The following is an 18,575-nucleotide window of genomic DNA, read 5'->3' as shown; positions in this document are numbered from 1 at the left end:
CCAGACGGGAACGTTGGAAACGTTGGGAGGAAGTCCTCTTTACATTCCTCCGCCGGGCGTCTCGGCTTCCTCCTGATCTGCAGCCTTTCAGAGGTCACCAGGAGCTTCCTGAGGAGGAGGAGGAGGACTTCCTGTCCAGCTGACAGAAGCTCTGAGGTCATTTCCTGTCGACCCCTCCCCCCCCCAGCTCCACCCTGCGAGGAGGAAACTGGGAGTCTAGGAGGAGAAAGTGGACGGAACTCCTGACGGAGTCAGGAACTGGTCTTAACTGGTCCAGGTCCAGTTTCATGGACCTGATGAGACGGAACCAGACTAAGAGACCTGGACCGCCTCCGCTCTGCTAGCTGGGCTCACTCCCCCTCCTCCCCCTCCTCCCCTCTGGTGTGATTGACAGCTCTCCGCCCACAGCGTCTACAGCGGTGACATCATCTGGCATCTGGGCGAGAGACATGGCCTCAGCCCAGAGAGAGAGAGAATGTGAAGCAGGAGGATGCCATGGCGTGATGGTGGATGGGTTCTGGTTCTGGTTTCAGAAGCTCCTAAAGTTGCTGGTTTGAAATCTTTATGTCTTCTGTTAAAAGTCCAGAACCGGGTCCAGAACTGGGTCCAGAACGGGTCCTGAACCAGGTCCAGAACCTCTCCAGGGTTTTGGTCCGGACTTTCCCTCTGACAGCAGCCGAGCGGATCCGTATCGGTTCGGGTCGGTTCCGTTAGTTCAGAACCGCAGCTTCTTCAATCGAATGTCTGAGTCCTGGAACCTCCAGCAGACCAGCGCCGGACCTCAGCTCCAGATCCCTGGGAGTCCGTCCTGGAGGTCTGGAAGGCCCGTTTGGGAACCTGTTTGTAACCATGGCAACATGTATGTCTACACAGAAACGCTGTTAAACATTTGTCCCATTCAGGTTTCCCAGTTAACCCAGTAAGACCTGCTGTTTGCTTGTCGTGGGATTACTGGTTTTCTGAGCTCCAGTCACTTTGCTTTCCTCGTGTGTCTCCAGGGGTCTGATGGGTCTGATGTTTATTTCTTAGTGTAATAAAACACATCAGCATGAAATGAGCAGAAAGTCTCGCAGTTTGGTCGGAACCGCCGCGGTCGCTTCCTGCTGCAGGTCGTTTACTTTTCACACAAACCCTAAAAACGTTTCGCCGCTGATGTCCAGGAAATGTCGACAGAATGTAACATGAAACTTCCAGAAACCGCTTGAGATGATCCGACTGAACGGGCTGCTGCTGTCCTCCCCCTCCTCCTCCTCCTACTCTTCCTCCTCCTCCTCCTCCTCCTCCTCCTCCTCCTCCTCCTCCTCCTCCTACTCTTCCTCTTCCTCCCCCTCCTCCTCCTCCTCCTCGCACCCACCCAGCTGGACTGAACATGACTCAGCCAACACACACCCCCATCCTGCTTCACAATGATCTGACTCCACCCCAGGACGGAGAGGGTGGAGAAAACTAACATCCCTCAGAGGGGAATTCTGCTGCTTTTAAAGGAACGATCAGTAAAACTTTCAGCGAGGAGATCCGACCAGGACTCCTGTCGGTGGGGGGTCCGGATGTGGTCTGCGGGTCTGGAGGACAGCGTGCAGCAGCAGAGGAGCCATGTAGTACCAGCTACAGGCATATAAACCGCGTTGGGGCACACTTATTGATCATTTTACTGGCTGGAGTTTTCTTCTTCTACACTTATTTTAACGCAGAAACAAAACATTCAGATGGAACAGATACGTCTGGTTCGTCTCCTGCTTCAGATAATCATGATGGATGAGATTTATTAGCTGCTTTTCCAAGCTGGAAACATGGCTGCCAGTCCTCGCCAAGCACCATCCACGTTATATCAGCTCTGGTGGATTTTATCTCTGGAGGACCAGCAGGGGGCAGCAGAACGCAGACCAGAACATGTGGGACAGGAACAGACAAGGAGACCCTGGAGGGTTGTGATTGGTTCTGCTTTGATTTCTAAACGAACCAAACGGCGTTGATCCTGTCACGTTACATCTTGTTCCTCCATTGCCTCCCTTCTGGTGAACACTATTGCACACCCTTCGAACCAGTACAAACCACTACGAACCAGTACGAACCACTATGAACCCCTACGAACCACTATGAACCACTACGAACCAGTACGAACCACTATGAACCACTATGAACCACTACGAACCACTATGAACCACTACGAACCAGTATGAACCACTACAAACCAGTAAAAACCAGTACGAACCAGTAATAACCAGTACAAACCAGTACAAACCACTAAGAACCAGTACAAACCACTAAGAACCAGTATGAACCACTACGAACCAGCACAAACCACTACGAAACAATACGAACCACTACGAACCAGTACATACCACTCCAAACCAGTAAGTACCACTTATAACCAATACGAACCAGAGCAAACCACTACGAACCAGTACGAACCACTACGAGCCAGTACGAACCAGTACAAAACGCTACGAACCACTACAAATCAGTAAAAACCAGTACGAACCACTAAGAACCAGTATGAACCACTACGAACCAGTACATACCACTCCAAACCAGTACGTACAACTTCGAACCAGTACGTACAACTTCGAACCAATACGAACCAGAACAAACCACTACGAACCACTACAAACCACTACGAGCCAGTACAAAACACTACGAACCAGTATGAACCATTACAAACCAGTACGAACCACTACGAACCAGTACTAACCACTGCAAACCACTACGAACTAGTACGAATCAGTACAAACCAATACGAACCACTACGAAGCAGTACTAACCACTGCAAACCACTACGAACCAGTACGAATCAGTACGAACCACTACGAACCAGTACTAACCACTGCAAACAACTACGAACCAGTACAAACAACTACGAACCAGTATGAACCAGTACAAACCACTACGAACCAGTATGAACCACTACAAACCTGTATAAACCAGTACGAACCACTATGAACCACTACGAACCTGTATGAACCACTACAAACCAGTACGAACCAGTATGAACCACTACGAACCAGTACTAACCAGTACAAACCACTACGAACAACTACGAACCAGTACTAACCAGTACAAAACACTACGAACCAGTACAAACCACTACGAACTAGTATGAACCAGTACTAACCACTACGAACCACTATGAACCACTATGAACCACTAAGAACCTGTATGAACCACTACGAACCAGTATGAACCACTACAAACCACTACGAACCAGTACAAACCACTACGAACCACTATGAACCACTACGAACCTGTATGAACCACTACAAACCAGTATGAACCACTACAAACCACTACAAACCACTACGAACCAGTACAAACCACTATGAACCACTATGAACCACTACGAACCACTATGAACCACTACAAACCACTACGAACCAGTACAAACCACTACGAACCAGTATGAACCACTACGAACCAGTACGAACCACTACAAACCACTACGAACCAGTACAAACCACTACGAACCACTATGAACCACTACGAACCTGTATGAACCACTACAAACCAGTATGAACCACTACAAACCACTACGAACCACTATGAACCACTACGAACCACTATGAACCACTACAAACCACTACGAACCAGTATGAACCACTACGAACCAGTACGAACCACTACGAACCAGTACAAACCACTACGAACCAGTATGAACCACTACGAACCACTATGAACCACTACGAACCAGTTGTAGGTCCATTTCTGGAACATGTGTGTGAAATACTTATGGAAAACGCGTGATGTAAAAACACCACAGATCAATATTCTGTTTTTCGGTCAGCTTAAGTTCCATGAAAACAAAGAGGAGAAACGTGAACAGAAACGCTAACTCCGTTAGCGGGCAGGAAGATGCTCTGATTGGATGGACTCAGCCCCGCCCACAGATTGATCCGGAAAGATGGAGTTTTAACGGGATTCTCCGTCAGAAGCTGGGCTGATGTGCACAACATTTACAGGGGGAAATAAATATTTATTTTAACTAATTAATCCAAGAAATAAGAAGCAACAACAGAAAAAATATGTAGTAATATATCCTAAATGAATAATTAAATAGGAATAAACAGGCTTTTAAGGAAAAGTACAATAATTTAACAAGGAGAATTAATATACTGAAAAAAATATTTTTTCTATACACTTTCAAACATATGACAAATTTTTAACAAAATAATAAAACAAAATTATTTAATGTTTTAATATTTTCTTTCTTCATTTATTTTTGATTTTTATTTGCATTTTCTATTTTTCTTTTTATTTATTTATTTCTTTAATTTTTGTAGAAAATTTTAAATTTCTTTGTCATTTGAAATAATTATTTTAAGTAAATAGTAAAGAAATGATTTATTTGTTGGGGCACATTGTAATATATTATTTTTAATGACTTTTTTAAACATCTTCACTTTGAATAATTTCTTTTTTTTCCCATTTTTATCAATATTAGATTATTATTATTATTATTATTATTATTATTATCATCATTATTATTATTATCATTATTATTATGATAAGTTTTTAACCACAAAACTGATTATTAAGTTATGTTTATGTCATTTTTTATAAATCAAATTTTCTCATAGATATTTAAAATTTTGAAGTAAATCATTTGATGTAATTCGTTTCTGTTTCATATTCTTGATAAGATTCACATCATCTATAAAACATTCAGCTTTTTAATGAATTCTCCTGTCATGTGAACGTCGTCTGTCGCAGGACGAACATCCGGACAGGCTGCAGGCGGGACTGGAACTGGGAGGAAGACTCTTCCTACTGGACCTGGAGAAGAACCAGTAAGTCTGATTAACGCTGTGACATCATCATGCGATTGAACCAATCAAACGAGACGTCTAGGGCTGCAACGATTACTCGGTTAACTCGAATAACTCGAGTACAAAAAATGATCGAGGCAAATTTTCTGCCTCGAGGCGTCATTTAATTAACATCACATGGAGATATATGTTCATTTCTGCATCATGGCGGCGTTCTCAGAGCACTGCGCTGTTCGGAAGGACGACATCACTGTAAACATATAAAACATCTAAACATGTATAAAATGTATAAAAGCAGAGCCTGTGGCCTACGGTGTGTCTGTACAGTCTGACTGTTTCAGCCGGACTGATGACGGACGTTTCCACCAGCAGCGCTTTGCTTTCTGTCTGAAGATCCTGCTTGCTTTGGTCTCTAATGGCAGAGAATGAAGAAGAGGGGAGGAAAAGACCAAAAAGTGGCAGTGTGGGACCATTTCACACTGAAAAGGACAGAAAACGTAGTGCAGTGTGTGTGCTGTAAAGCAGGTCTTAATGCTGCTGCTGCTGGAAGGAAACCCCCCCCCCCCACTTCACCGCTCCGGAGGAGATCCAGCTTCATGATTTATATCAGCAGCAGCAGCGGCTGGTAAAATGTACAGAGTTCTAACCTGTGATATCAGTCAGCAGTGATGAGGCATGGCGAGGTGTCGGCTGCTAACGCACGTTAACCGTCTGGTAATCCGTCCCTACGGTGGCCCTGAAGTGTCACAGCACAACAAAAGCCACAACACGACACATTAAGCCACAACGGAAGTGATTTTTCCCCCTCAGGACCACCGTAATGGAACTGACATCATCTGAAGTGAGCAGCGACGTACGTAACATCACGGGCAGTCAGCTGGTTTCAGTCCTTACAGATGATAAACAGGAGATCATTTGAAAAAGTCACTGATGGTTAAAAGAAATGAAAATGAATAAAATTATTTAAAATGTTTATTAATTATTACCTATCATTATTGTAAGATAATCCCTGAAAATATTTTATTTCTCTGTATTGCATTTTATTATTTCTGTGTTGCTATTCAATAAAACAATTATTAAAAATAACGTAAGCCATCTATAGTTTGTCGCTGTCTTCATTGCGCCATTTAAAGCTCCTGTCTCCAATTTATTGATCTATTTTGACCCGTCTCGACCATTTCAGTCTGCAGTGTCATCAACACTCACAGTATTTACTCTGCATCGGATGAGACTGACGTAGACACCGGTAGATTTTTACGTTCCAGTCAAACTCTTATTTAAGCTGTCAAAAATAAGACATATCCGGGTAAAAACGTACTTCTGGTCACCCTGAAATCAGCAAAGGTTTGTTTTTTGTTTTGTTTTTTTACATCCCCGTCTTTTCCACAACCAGTTTTCCGTTTCTGGGACTTTATCAGGCAACAGGCTGACGGTGGGTTTGGTCCATGTAAACAGAAACATACAATAACTCCTGATTTACACAGTTGAAACAATAATTATAATGCATACTGACATTATTTTAATCCGTTTTTTATTTTTATTTTTTACCATCAGTGTTTTCTTTTCTTCTCGGACTTTTTCAAATGATCTCCTGTTTATCATCTGTAAGGACTGAAACCAGCTGACTGCCCGTGATGTTACGTACGTCGCTGCTCACTTCAGATGATGTCAGTTCCATTACGGTGGTCCTGAGGGGAAAAAATCACTTCCGTTGTGGCTTAATGTGTCGTGTTGTGGCTTTTGTTGTGCTGTGACACTTCAGGGCCACCGTACGTCCCTCATCTGTCTCTCCTGCACACACGCAGAGTCAAAACGCATGTTTTAGGCAGCCTCTGTTCCTGCAGCAAACTTTTATTCCGGATTAAACAGACAGACTTTTACCAGGCGTGTCGTCCACCAAGACATCGGCTACTTCTTACTGTGGACATGTTTACAAGTCACTCTTTCTTTCTACGGGAATTCTTCTCTTAAATCTTTTAAAAGGCAGAAATTTAGGACCAGTAGAGAATTGTTTCTCCACACATTGAGCACAAACACGTCGGCACATTTTAAATATGATACTTTGAAACATTCTAAAAGTATCATATTTTAAAACATTTTCTTCCTGCATTAGGGAGTAACAACACGTGCAACAGCTTCACAGATATACATTTATAGATTTACTTTGGTTAAGTTTCTAGTTTTTGTTTTACAAATTATAATAATAAAAAAAAATTGTTAGAGCACTTGATTACTCGAAGTACCCGATTACAAAAGTACTGGATAGTTGCAGCTCTAGAGACGTCCATGTTTTTCCATGATGTCTTCCTCTCTGCAGCGACCTGCTTCCCAAACCGCCCAACGTCTTCTACTACCTCCCCAACGGAACCGGCGTGTCTGTGACGGCCAACCCTGTGGTGAGTCAGTGAACGCACCGCGGCTTGCCAGAACGTTCCAGCTGTTTTCCAGCTGTGACAGGTGTACATGTGTGGTCTGCAGACTCACTGTTATTACCATGGCAACGTGAGAGGATTCCCGCGGTCCAGAGTGGCTCTGAGCACCTGCTCCGGACTCCGGTCAGTAAACCGCCCCGATCCCAAGCCGTCACACCATTTATTTACAGCTTGTTTATTATTTAGTGACTTATTTATCTTTTTTGTTCAATTATTTTTTTATTCAGTTATTTATTATTTATTTACAATTATTTGTTTACATGTTCATGAAGCCAGAAACTTGCTCCACATGATCGAAAGATAAAGGTTGTGCAAACGAGTTTCTCACCAAGGTTAGTTTGCAAAATGTATAAAAATTCTTTACATAAAAACATTTGTTTTTTACTAAGATTTATTAATCTATATTTATGCATAAAAATATATTTTCATACATTTGAAACCCTAACCCCGAAATATTTAATAAAAAATTAAATGAAAATGTGCGAAAATATTTTAAAATGATTCACGTGTTTAAATGATGCAAAATATGTCTGAAACTTAGATATTATTTACAATAAAAATGTCAAATATTTTTATTTAAAAACGTAAACAATCAAATGTGTGCAATTTCTTAATGCTATTAATTAAACATAATAAATTTATCAGCTTAAATTTACAAAAATTATTTAACATAATAAGAAAAAAAATCTGAATTTATATTTATAAATAATAATTTTTTGAACTATGCTTAATGATTGAAATGAAATTGCATAGGTGTAAGATATAAGAAAAAAAACGCAAAACTAACATTTTTTCTAATTGCCCCTGGATTGAACACATGAACTTCTGTATTGAAGCACACTGACTTAACTCACTACGCCGCTACCACTCTTCATTCAATTCAGTTCAACTTTATTTATATAGCGTCAAATCACGGCAATGCCATCTCAAGACGCTTTACAGACAGGGGAAAACATAATGAAGGCCAATTCATAACAGCCTATATAAGGAAACCAACAGATTGAGTTTAGTTGCACCTTGGAAAAAGTGTTGAAATGTTTTCCAATTGGGATGGGAACGCCTTTTTTTCCCTTCCAGCAGGGTGTAATCAGCGGGATTGCAAAAACATGTGCAAGGTTGAACTGAACTCCAGTAAAGATGTGACAGACTTTATGTGAAAAACTGTTTTTAATGTGTTTAAGATTCATCAAAGTGTTGAAATGTAGCAGGGAGCATTGTTGGAACAAATCCTTCATATTTAACTGAGACATTTGCAAATAACTTCCTTTGCTCCTTGAAGTGTGCAGCTGAGACCAACAGTTCACACTGAGCAGCCTGCAGAACTGCACGCCGTCACACAAGCATCAGCCGACAAACAACAACAGAGCTTTATGTTAAATGCTGCATGTGAACCTGTGCCTTGTATGTGTACCTGTGTACCGGTGCACTAAATGGACCAATCGCAGAGCTGAGTTTCTGCAACGTCCAATCACAGTGGGTTTTTAAGACTTTCATCCAATCACAAAGCTGAATTATTTTTTACAAAATGCTAAATATCTCAAAAACTACAAAGATTTGAAACAACAAAAGTCGTAGCACACGTCTCCTAAAGGAGCTGCAGGGTTTGAGATGTGAACGGCTGAAGTGATCTGAACGGCGCAGGAGGAGTAGCGCGGAAAAGTTTGGCGGAATAATAATTAAAATGGCCGAACCTGTAATTCCAACCACCTGTTCTAGTCTGTGTAACAGAATGTTATGATCGACTGTATCAAATGCAGCACTAAGATCAGGCAAGATAAGTACGGACACAAGTCCTTTGTCTGAGGCCATAAGAAGGTCATTAGTAACTTTCACCATACCGTCTCAGGAAGCCACTGCTCTGGTTTCCTGTTCTACATCTGCTGACGGAGCTGAATCTCAGCCCGCTCAGCTCAGGACTTCCTGCCTGTATTTACACCACAGAAGAAGAAGTAACACCAAAAACCAGAGTCCACTTTCAGGTCTGTGTTCTGGACCGTCTGCAGGTTCTACTGATCCGATCAGTCGAAGCCACCTCTGACCTGCAGGAGGATTACCGGCCCTCGTGAAGAGAGCGGCTCCAGTTCTGGGTTTTTCAGGCGCTCTGCGCCGCCGTGCGGATTACAGCGCCTGCAGGACTGTTTGGAACCTGGAAACCTGGACCGGGTCCAGGACTGGAACCTGGAAACCTGGACCGGGTCCAGGACTGTAACCTGGAAACCTGGACCGGGTCCAGGACTGTGACCTGGAAACCTGGACCGGGTCCAGGACTGTAACCTGGAAACCTGGACCGGGTCCAGGACTGTAACCTGGACCGGGTCCAGGACTGTGACCTGGAAACCTGGACCGGGTCCAGGACTGTAACCTGGAAACCTGGACCGGGTCCAGGACTGTAACCTGGACCGGGTCCAGGACTGTGACCTGGAAACCTGGACCGGGTCCAGGACTGTGACCTGGAAACCTGGACCGGGTCCAGGACTGTGACCTGGAAACCTGGACCGGGTCCAGGACTGTGACCTGGAAACCTGGACCGGGTCCAGGACTGTAACCTGGAAACCTGGACCGGGTCCAGGACTGTAACCTGGACCGGGTCCAGGACTGTAACCTGGACCGGGTCCAGGACTGTGACCTGGAAACCTGGACCGGGTCCAGGACTGTGACCTGGAAACCTGGACCGGGTCCAGGACTGTAACCTGGACCGGGTCCAGGACTGTGACCTGGAAACCTGGACCGGGTCCAGGACTGTAACCTGGAAACCTGGACCGGGTCCAGGACTGTGACCTGGAAACCTGGACCGGGTCCAGGACTGTGACCTGGAAACCTGGACCGGGTCCAGGACTGTGACCTGGAAACCTGGACCGGGTCCAGGACTGTAACCTGGAAACCTGGACCGGGTCCAGGACTGTAACCTGGACCGGGTCCAGGACTGTGACCTGGAAACCTGGACCGGGTCCAGGACTGTGACCTGGAAACCTGGACCGGGTCCAGGACTGTAACCTGGACCGGGTCCAGGACTGTGACCTGGAAACCTGGACCGGGTCCAGGACTGTAACCTGGAAACCTGGACCGGGTCCAGGACTGTGACCTGGAAACCTGGACCGGGTCCAGGACTGTGACCTGGAAACCTGGACCGGGTCCAGGACTGTGACCTGGAAACCTGGACCGGGTCCAGGACTGTAACCTGGAAACCTGGACCGGGTCCAGGACTGTGACCTGGAAACCTGGACCGGGTCCAGGACTGTGACCTGGAAACCTGGACCGGGTCCAGGACTGTGACCTGGAAACCTGGACCGGGTCCAGGACTGTAACCTGGAAACCTGGACCGGGTCCAGGACTGTGACCTGGAAACCTGGACCGGGTCCAGGACTGTGACCTGGAAACCTGGACCGGGTCCAGGACTGTGACCTGGAAACCTGGACCGGGTCCAGGACTGTGACCTGGAAACCTGGACCGGGTCCAGGACTGTAACCTGGAAACCTGGACCGGGTCCAGGACTGTAACCTGGAAACCTGGACCGGGTCCAGGACTGTGATCTCGTTCTGACACGTCAGTCCATCACACCAGGCTGGATCATCCCAATCTGGTCTCCAACCTCGTCCCGGTCCTCGGAGCTGGACCCTGAGTCCACCTGGTCCTGTAGCCTTATGATGTAGACCAGCAGAGTTTCAGTAGACCTGCTGGGGGTTCCAGACCCAGACTGCCTCCTGGCTTAGTTCTGGATCTGGGTACCGGATGTAGACCTGCTCCGCATGACTTCAGGGATCTGGTTTGTTCATAACGAACCTGAAGATCTAAAAGAAACCCAGTCTGCTATGAACCAACCCCTCCGGTCCTCAGGATCCGGTCTACTTCCTGTTCCCAGATCCAGAACAGAAGGTCCTGCAGGCATCAGAAACCCAGTTAGAGACCAGTCAGGACCTGGTTCCAGTAGTCTGGTTCCCAAACACGAGGAAACCATCAGGACCTGATCCATCCACCGCAGGTCGACAGCGGCGCCGCCTGGTCGTTTCCCCAGAACCCCGGAGATGATCTCAGCGGGTTGCCAGGTCGGGAACAACGGAGCTGAAGACGCAAATCGTGGCGTTTTGTCAGCGAAAGGCGGATTTCGGGCTGGTAGGCGAGACGCATCCACCTGTCGCCAGATGGACCGTAACGTACGTTGCTATGGCGACCCCGACCCCTGCAGGGGTCCCGAGCCTCAGTTAGAGAACCACTGCTCTGACTTATAACAACCGGTTCCTGGTGCGGGTTCGTCCGTACGCAGGCGGTTTCAGACATAACGGACCTGGGACGAGGTGGTCTGTTCAGTTCCGGGTCCAGAACCGGGTCGTTTGTAAAATCCGGGTCCAGAGCGGAGAGCAGAACCGGGTCTTTGGTAAAATCCGGGTCCAGAGCGGAGAGCAGAACCGGGTTGTTTGTAAAATTCCGGTCCGGGTCCAGATTTCCGGCCTGTTCGGGGACTTTGACGTCAGTTTTTCTGCTTCGGCTCCAAAAACTCTCATTTCAGTTTTATCTTCATTGAACCGAAGGATGGAAGTTCTGACCCATCCCGTCTTTATTTCGATCAATGTGTCTGATCAGCGATCGGATTGGACCGCACCGTCCGGTCAGGTGGTTCGGTCCGGTGTAACTATGGCAACGTGTTCAGCAGGCCGGCGGGGAGCCTGTTGGAACCCAAACCAGTTCGGTACTGGTCCAGAAAGTCCAGCTGATCAATGACCTCGTCTCGTCCTGCAGTGGCGTCATCGTCCTGAACTCCACGCTGAGCATCGAGCTGCAGCCGCAGGACGGCCGCCAGCAGGAGGCGCAGGAGGAGCAGGAGGAGGAGGGGGAGGAGGGAGGAGATGGGAGCGGAGGAGGTGCTGAGGAAGGAGTCCACCTGCTGTTCTCCACCAGTCCTCTGGGTGGCGCTGGCGGCTGTGGGGTGTCGCACACCGCCGTTCCTCCCATCTACAGCTCCACACACACACACAGGGTGAGACACACAAAGCAACGTTTAAAGATGCGGTCCACGTTTGGTCCCGTCGGTCTGATTCCCGTTTGACCCCAAACTCGTCCGTCTGCAGACCAAGAGGGACATCCTGTCCGAGACGAAGTACATCGAGCTGGTGTTGGTGGCCGATCACCAGGAGGTCAGTCTGAAAACACACACCAGTAACCCCCCCAGCATGGAACCAGTAGGTCCTGCAGGACCAGTATAACATCTCAGAATCCACTGAAAGGGTCCAGCTTCGCTAGAAAACCAGTTCTCTGTCGACCTCTTCTGCCCTAGTATGACCTCGACGTCTTCAACCAGTAAAGCTTGTTCCATCCTCCACCAGAAGACAGAACTTTGTTCTCGAGGCTCCGAGAAGAAAATTACCTCATTTTGTTCTGGCGGACGTGTTTGAAGACAGTTCTCGACACATCAGGCTGCAGAACTTTTTTCTTGTGGGGCTCCGAGAAGTATCGTGTGATTGGTCGGACATGTGAGGTGGGCGTGGTTAACATGGAGAAAGCAGGAAGTGGAGTTGCTGCTTCGCGTTTTTACTGCTGCAGGTAAAACAGATTGTTTTGATAAAACAGCTGATCGAGGTGGTGAGAAAGTACCAACATTTCTACATTAAAACACTCGGACCCAGCGGCGTGCACGACCCGCCCCGCCGCGTGCACAACCCGCCCCGCCGCAGACGAAGTTGCTCGTTAAATATGAAGCTAGAAACTCGGAGAGCAGAAGCCTCCGCCAAGCACGATGTTAAAGAATCCTTTTAAAACATTCCTGGATCCAAACGGTGATCCGGATCACCACCAGAATTTAATCAGTTCTTCATTTTCACATTTCCAACAAACTCTGGAAATGTTTATAAAAATCCGTCCGTAGTTTTGAGTTATCTTGAGCAAAAAGACGGCGGGAAAAACATGACCTGGTGGAGGAAACAACCGGGTTCATGGCACATAAAGCAGACATCGCCCCCCGCAGTGACCCCTCCCCACTGCAGACATCGCCCCCCCGCAGTGACCCCTCCCCGCTGCAGACATCGCCCCCCCGCAGTGACCCCTCCCCGCTGCAGACATCGCCCCCCGCAGTGACCCCTCCCCGCTGCAGACATCGCCCCCCCGCAGTGACCCCTCCCCGCTGCAGACCTCCCCCCCCTCGCAGTGACCCCTCCCCGCTGCAGACCTCGCCCCCCGCAGTGACCCCTCCCCGCTGCAGACATCGCCCCCCGCAGTGACCCCTCCCCGCTGCAGACATCGCCCCCCATGCAGTGACCCCTCCCCGCTGCAGACATCGCCCCCCATGCAGTGACCCCTCCCCGCTGCAGACATCGCCCCCATGCAGTGACCCCTCCCCGCTGCAGACATCGCCCCCCATGCAGTGACCCCTCCCCGCTGCAGACCTCCCCCCCCCGCAGTGACCCCTCCCCGCTGCAGACATCGCCCCCCGCAGTGACCCCTCCCCGCTGCAGACATCGCCCCCCGCAGTGACCCCTCCCCGCTGCAGACATCGCCCCCCGCAGTGACCCCTCCCCGCTGCAGACATCGCCCCCCGCAGTGACCCCTCCCCGCTGCAGACATCGCCCCCATGCAGTGACCCCTCCCCGCTGCAGACATCGCCCCCCGCAGTGACCCCTCCCCGCTGCAGACCTCCCCCCCTCGCAGTGACCCCTCCCCGCTGCAGACATCGCCCCCCGCAGTGACCCCTCCCCGCTGCAGACATCGCCCCCCGCAGTGACCCCTCCCCGCTGCAGACATCGCCCCCCGCAGTGACCCCTCCCCGCTGCAGACATCGCCCCCCGCAGTGACCCCTCCCCGCTGCAGACCTGCTTCTCCTGAAAACAAGAAGTTTTCTCTTGTTCTTGCAGCATCCAGAACAGGAACTCAGTTCTTGCTTCTCCTGGAGGATGGAACAAGCTCAGCGGGGGGGGGGGGGGGGGGTCTAATCTACCGAGACGGTACCGGGTCAGCCTGATGATTCCGCCATCTTCATTGTTTGAGTTTTGACTGATTTTCTGCTCCTCAGTTTCTGAACTACCAGAAGAACAACAAGACCATCATCTACCGCATGCTGGACGTGGCCAACCAGGTGGACTGGGTGAGTCCTCCTGCTTCCTGCCGCTGTCGGGCTGTGATTGGTCCACTGGGACCCAACCAATTCCTCTCCCTGTTCCAGTTCTACCGTCCTCTGAACGTCCGGGTGGCGCTGACCGGCCTGGAGATCTGGAGCGACCGCAACAAGATCCTCGTGGAGAAGAGTCCCACCGAAACCCTCAACAACTTCCTGGAGTGGAGAACCAGAGACCTGCTGCCGCGCCTTCGCCATGACAACGCCCAGCTTATCATGTAAACGCATCCCAGAATAATCTGGTTCTGGTTGGTCCGACCCGTCCGGATCCTCACAGGTTTGGTTTTTACTCCACAGGGGGGAGTCCTTCGATGGAACCACGGTGGGAATGGCGTCCCAGTCATCCATGTGCTCCCGAGACCGGTCCGGCGGCGTCAACGTGGTGAGATGGAGTTTCCGTCACCCGGACGGGTCATCACGCCAGAAACCAGACCAGTAAAGGCCAGAAACTGGACCAGTACAGGCCAGAAACTGGACCAGTACAGGCCAGAAGCCGGATCAATACAGGCCAGAAACCGGATCAGTAAAGGCCAGAAACCAGACCAGTGCAAGCCAGAAACTGAACCAGTACAGGCCAGAAAACCGGACCAGTACAGGCCAGAAACCAGACCAGTACAGGCCAGAAAACCGGACCAGTACAGGCCAGAAAACCGGACCAGTACAGGCCAGAAAACTGGACCAGTACAGGCCAGAAAACTGGACCTTTACAGGCCAGAAACCAGACCAGTACAGGCCAGAAACTGGATCAATACAGGCCAGAAACCGGACCAGTACAGGCCAGAAAACTGGACCTTTACAGGCCAGAAACCAGACCAGTACAGGCCAGAAACTGGATCAATACAGGCCAGAAACCAGACCAGTACAGGCCAGAAACTGGATCAATACAGGCCAGAAACCGGACCAGTACAGGCCAGAAACTGGATCAATACAGGCCAGAAACCGGACCAGTACAGGCCAGAAAACTGGACCTTTACAGGCCAGAAACCAGACCAGTACAGGCCAGAAACTGGATCAATACAGGCCAGAAACCGGACCAGTACAGGCCAGAAACCAAACCAGTATAGGCCAGAAACCGGATCAATACAGGCCAGAAACCGGATCAATCCAGGCCAGAAACCGGACCTGTACAGGCCAGAAACCAGACCAGTACAGGCCAGAAACCGGACCAGTACAGGCCAGAAAACCGGACCAGTACAGGCCAGAAAACTGGACCAGTACAGGCCAGAAAACTGGACCAGTACAGGCCAGAAACTGGACCTTTACAGGCCAGAAACCGGACCAGTACAGGCCAGAAACCAGACCAGTGCAAGCCAGAAACTGGACCAGTACAGGCCAGAAAACCGGACCAGTACAGGCCAGAAACCAGACCAGTACAGGCCAGAAACCAGACCAGTACAGGCCAGAAAACCGGACCATTACAGGCCAGAAACTGGACCAGTACAGGCCAGAAAACTGGACCTTTACAGGCCAGAAACCAGACCAGTACAGGCCAGAAACTGGATCAATACAGGCCAGAAACCGGACCAGTACAGGCCAGAAAACTGGACCTTTACAGGCCAGAAACCAGACCAGTACAGGCCAGAAACCAGACCAGTACAGGCCAGAAACCGGACCAGTACAGGCCAGAAAACTGGACCAGTACAGGCCAGAAACCGGACCAGTACAGGCCAGAAAACTGGACCTTTACAGGCCAGAAACCAGACCAGTACAGGCCAGAAACCGGACCAGTACAGGCCAGAAAACTGGACCTTTACAGGCCAGAAACCAGACCAGTACAGGCCAGAAACTGGATCAATACAGGCCAGAAACCGGACCAGTACAGGCCCGATCTGCACCTCATCCTGATCCTCGTTAGTCCTGGTTTCATGCTGATCTGGAAGCTGGAATAATGAGAAATTACTTCAAGTAAAATATGGCAATAAGTTTAATTCATAACAAATACAACAAATATATAAAATATGAAAATAGTAAATGTTTAATAAGTAAAGTTTAAAAATGTGTTAAATCTAAACAGTTTATTAGTTTTATAAATAAAAAATTATTCAAATTCAAATAATTTTAAGAAAGTACAAAAATGATCCAATAAACACATTTTTAAATGATATATGTTCAAATATGTTTATATAGAAATATAAAATGTATTATATATATAAACAAATATTTTGTTTGTTGATGTAAAGAAAATTAATTCATTCATCCATCTTCTGCTGCTTATCCGGGGTCGGGTCGCGGGGGCAGCAGCCTAAGCAGGGAAGCCCAGACTTCCCTCTCCCCAGCCACATTTGCCAACTCTGCGGGGGGGATCCCGAGGCGTTCCCAGGCCAGCCGAGAGATATAATCCCTCCAGCGTGTCCTGGGTCTTCCCCGGGGTCTCCTCCCAGAGGGACGTGCCTGGAACACCTCACCAGGGAGGCGTCCAGGAGGCATCCTGACCAGATGCCCGAGCCACCTCAACTGGTTCCTCTCGATGTGGAGGAGCAGCGGCTCTACTCTGAGCCCCTCCCGGATGACCGAGCTCCTCACCCTATCTCTAAGGGAGAGCCCGGCCACCCTGCGGAGGAAACTCATTTCAGCCGCCTGTATACGAGATCTCCTTCTTTCGGTCACGACCCACAGCTCATGACCATAGGTGAGGGTAGGAACGTAGATCGACTGGTAAATCGAGAGCTTCGCCTTCTGGCTCAGCTCCTTCTTCACCACGACAGACCGGCGCAGAGTCCGCATTACTGCAGACGCCGCACCGATCCGTCTGTCGATCTCGCGCTCCATCCTTCCCTCACTCGTGAACAAGACCCCGAGATATTTAAACTCCTCCACTTGAGGCAGGACCTGACTCCCGACCCGGAGAGGGCAATCCACCCTATTCCGGCTGAGGACCATGGTCTCAGATTTGGAGGTGCTGATTCCCATCTGCCTCCCAATCACTCCCCTCCAGGTCTCACTGTCATTGTCATAGTGGGTACTCTGAACTGCTGTTCGGTGCATAAGCACAGCATAAGCACAGACAACAGTCAGGACCCGTCCCCCCACCCGGAGGCGGAGGGAAACTACCCTTTCATCCACCGGGGTAAACCCCAACGTGCAGGCACCAAGCTGGGGGCTGATGAGAATGCCCACACCTGCTCGGCGCCTCTCACCATGAGCAACTCCAGAGTGGAAGAAGGTCCAGCCCCTCTCGAGGGTTCTGGTTCCAGAGCCCAAGCCATGCGTCGAGGTGAGTCCAACTATATCTAGTCGGAACCGCTCAACTTCGCGCACAAGCTCAGGCTCCTTCCCCACCAGAGAGGTGACGTTCCACGTCCCTAGAGCCAGCTTCTGCAGCCGGGGATCGGACCGCCAGGGTCCCCGCCTCTTGCTTTCGCCCAGCTCACACTGCACCCGACCCCTACGGCTCCTCCCGCAGATGGTGGGCCCACGGGAGGCGGGGCCCATGTAACCCTTTCGGGCTGAGCCCGACCAGGCCCCATGGGCGAAGGCCCGGCCACCAGACGCTCGCTCTCGTACCCCGCCTCCAGGCCTGGCTCCAATGGGGGGTCCCGGTAACCTGCGTCCGGGCAAGGGTACTTGGTCTGGTCCCTCCCCTAGACACCTGTTTGCCATGGGTGACCTTACCAGGGGCATCAAGCCCCCGACAACATAGCTGCCAAGATCTTTGGGACACACAAACCCCTCCACCAGGATAAGGTGACGGCTCAGGGAGGGGATGTAAAGAAAATATGTAAATGTAAAAATATGTGGGGTTTTTTTTTTACATGTAAAGAAAATATGTAAAAAAAATCATTAAAACAAATAAAATACATTATTCATATAATTAAGAATTATTATCCAATAAAATATTTAACATTTATATGCAAACTTGAAAATAATACAGCAAACATAAAATGTATAAAAGAAATAAAATGATGAATAAGATGAGAGAAATCATTATGGATGTGAATTTTAATGATCAGATGTGTAAAAAGTTGACAGATTTCCCGTCACCGTACGGTACCTGAAGTACACCTGGCGTGATGGATCTGCTCTGTCTCAGGACCACCTGGTCAGCGTTCTGGGCGTGGCCTCCACCGTCGCCCACGAGCTGGGTCACAACCTGGGGATGCGACACGACACCGCCGAACGCCGCTGCTCCTGCCAGAGCGAGCCCCGCCTCGGAGGATGCATCATGGAGCCGTCGACCGGGTCGGTACCGCCCAGACTTCAGATAGATTATAGTCCTGGAATCTGACTCGGTTCATCAGCGACTTGTTCATCGTCTCATGTCAGAGAACGGGATGTTTGTTGGAT

At 49.2% G+C, this 18,575-nt stretch overlaps 1 protein-coding gene across 1 annotated transcript in view; it reads left to right on the top strand.

Annotated features, from left to right (window-relative positions):
* adam15 (ADAM metallopeptidase domain 15) overlaps window positions 1–18,575 on the top strand; it is a 56,259-nt gene that overhangs the window by 11,965 nt on the left and 25,719 nt on the right. The window contains 9 exon segments of the mRNA XM_079240686.1: window positions 4,705–4,781; window positions 7,078–7,156; window positions 7,239–7,315; window positions 11,927–12,164; window positions 12,256–12,321; window positions 14,190–14,261; window positions 14,340–14,509; window positions 14,589–14,673; window positions 18,322–18,470. Of these exon segments, the coding sequence (XP_079096812.1) occupies window positions 4,705–4,781; window positions 7,078–7,156; window positions 7,239–7,315; window positions 11,927–12,164; window positions 12,256–12,321; window positions 14,190–14,261; window positions 14,340–14,509; window positions 14,589–14,673; window positions 18,322–18,470 (1,013 nt within the window).

This window comes from Telmatherina bonti (genome assembly GCF_933228915.1).
Source record: "Telmatherina bonti genome assembly, chromosome: 5".
Taxonomy (NCBI): Eukaryota; Metazoa; Chordata; class Actinopteri; order Atheriniformes; family Telmatherinidae; genus Telmatherina; species Telmatherina bonti.
The sequence above is the reverse complement of the archived record's forward strand: the minus strand, read 5'-3'. Positions and strand labels throughout refer to the sequence as shown.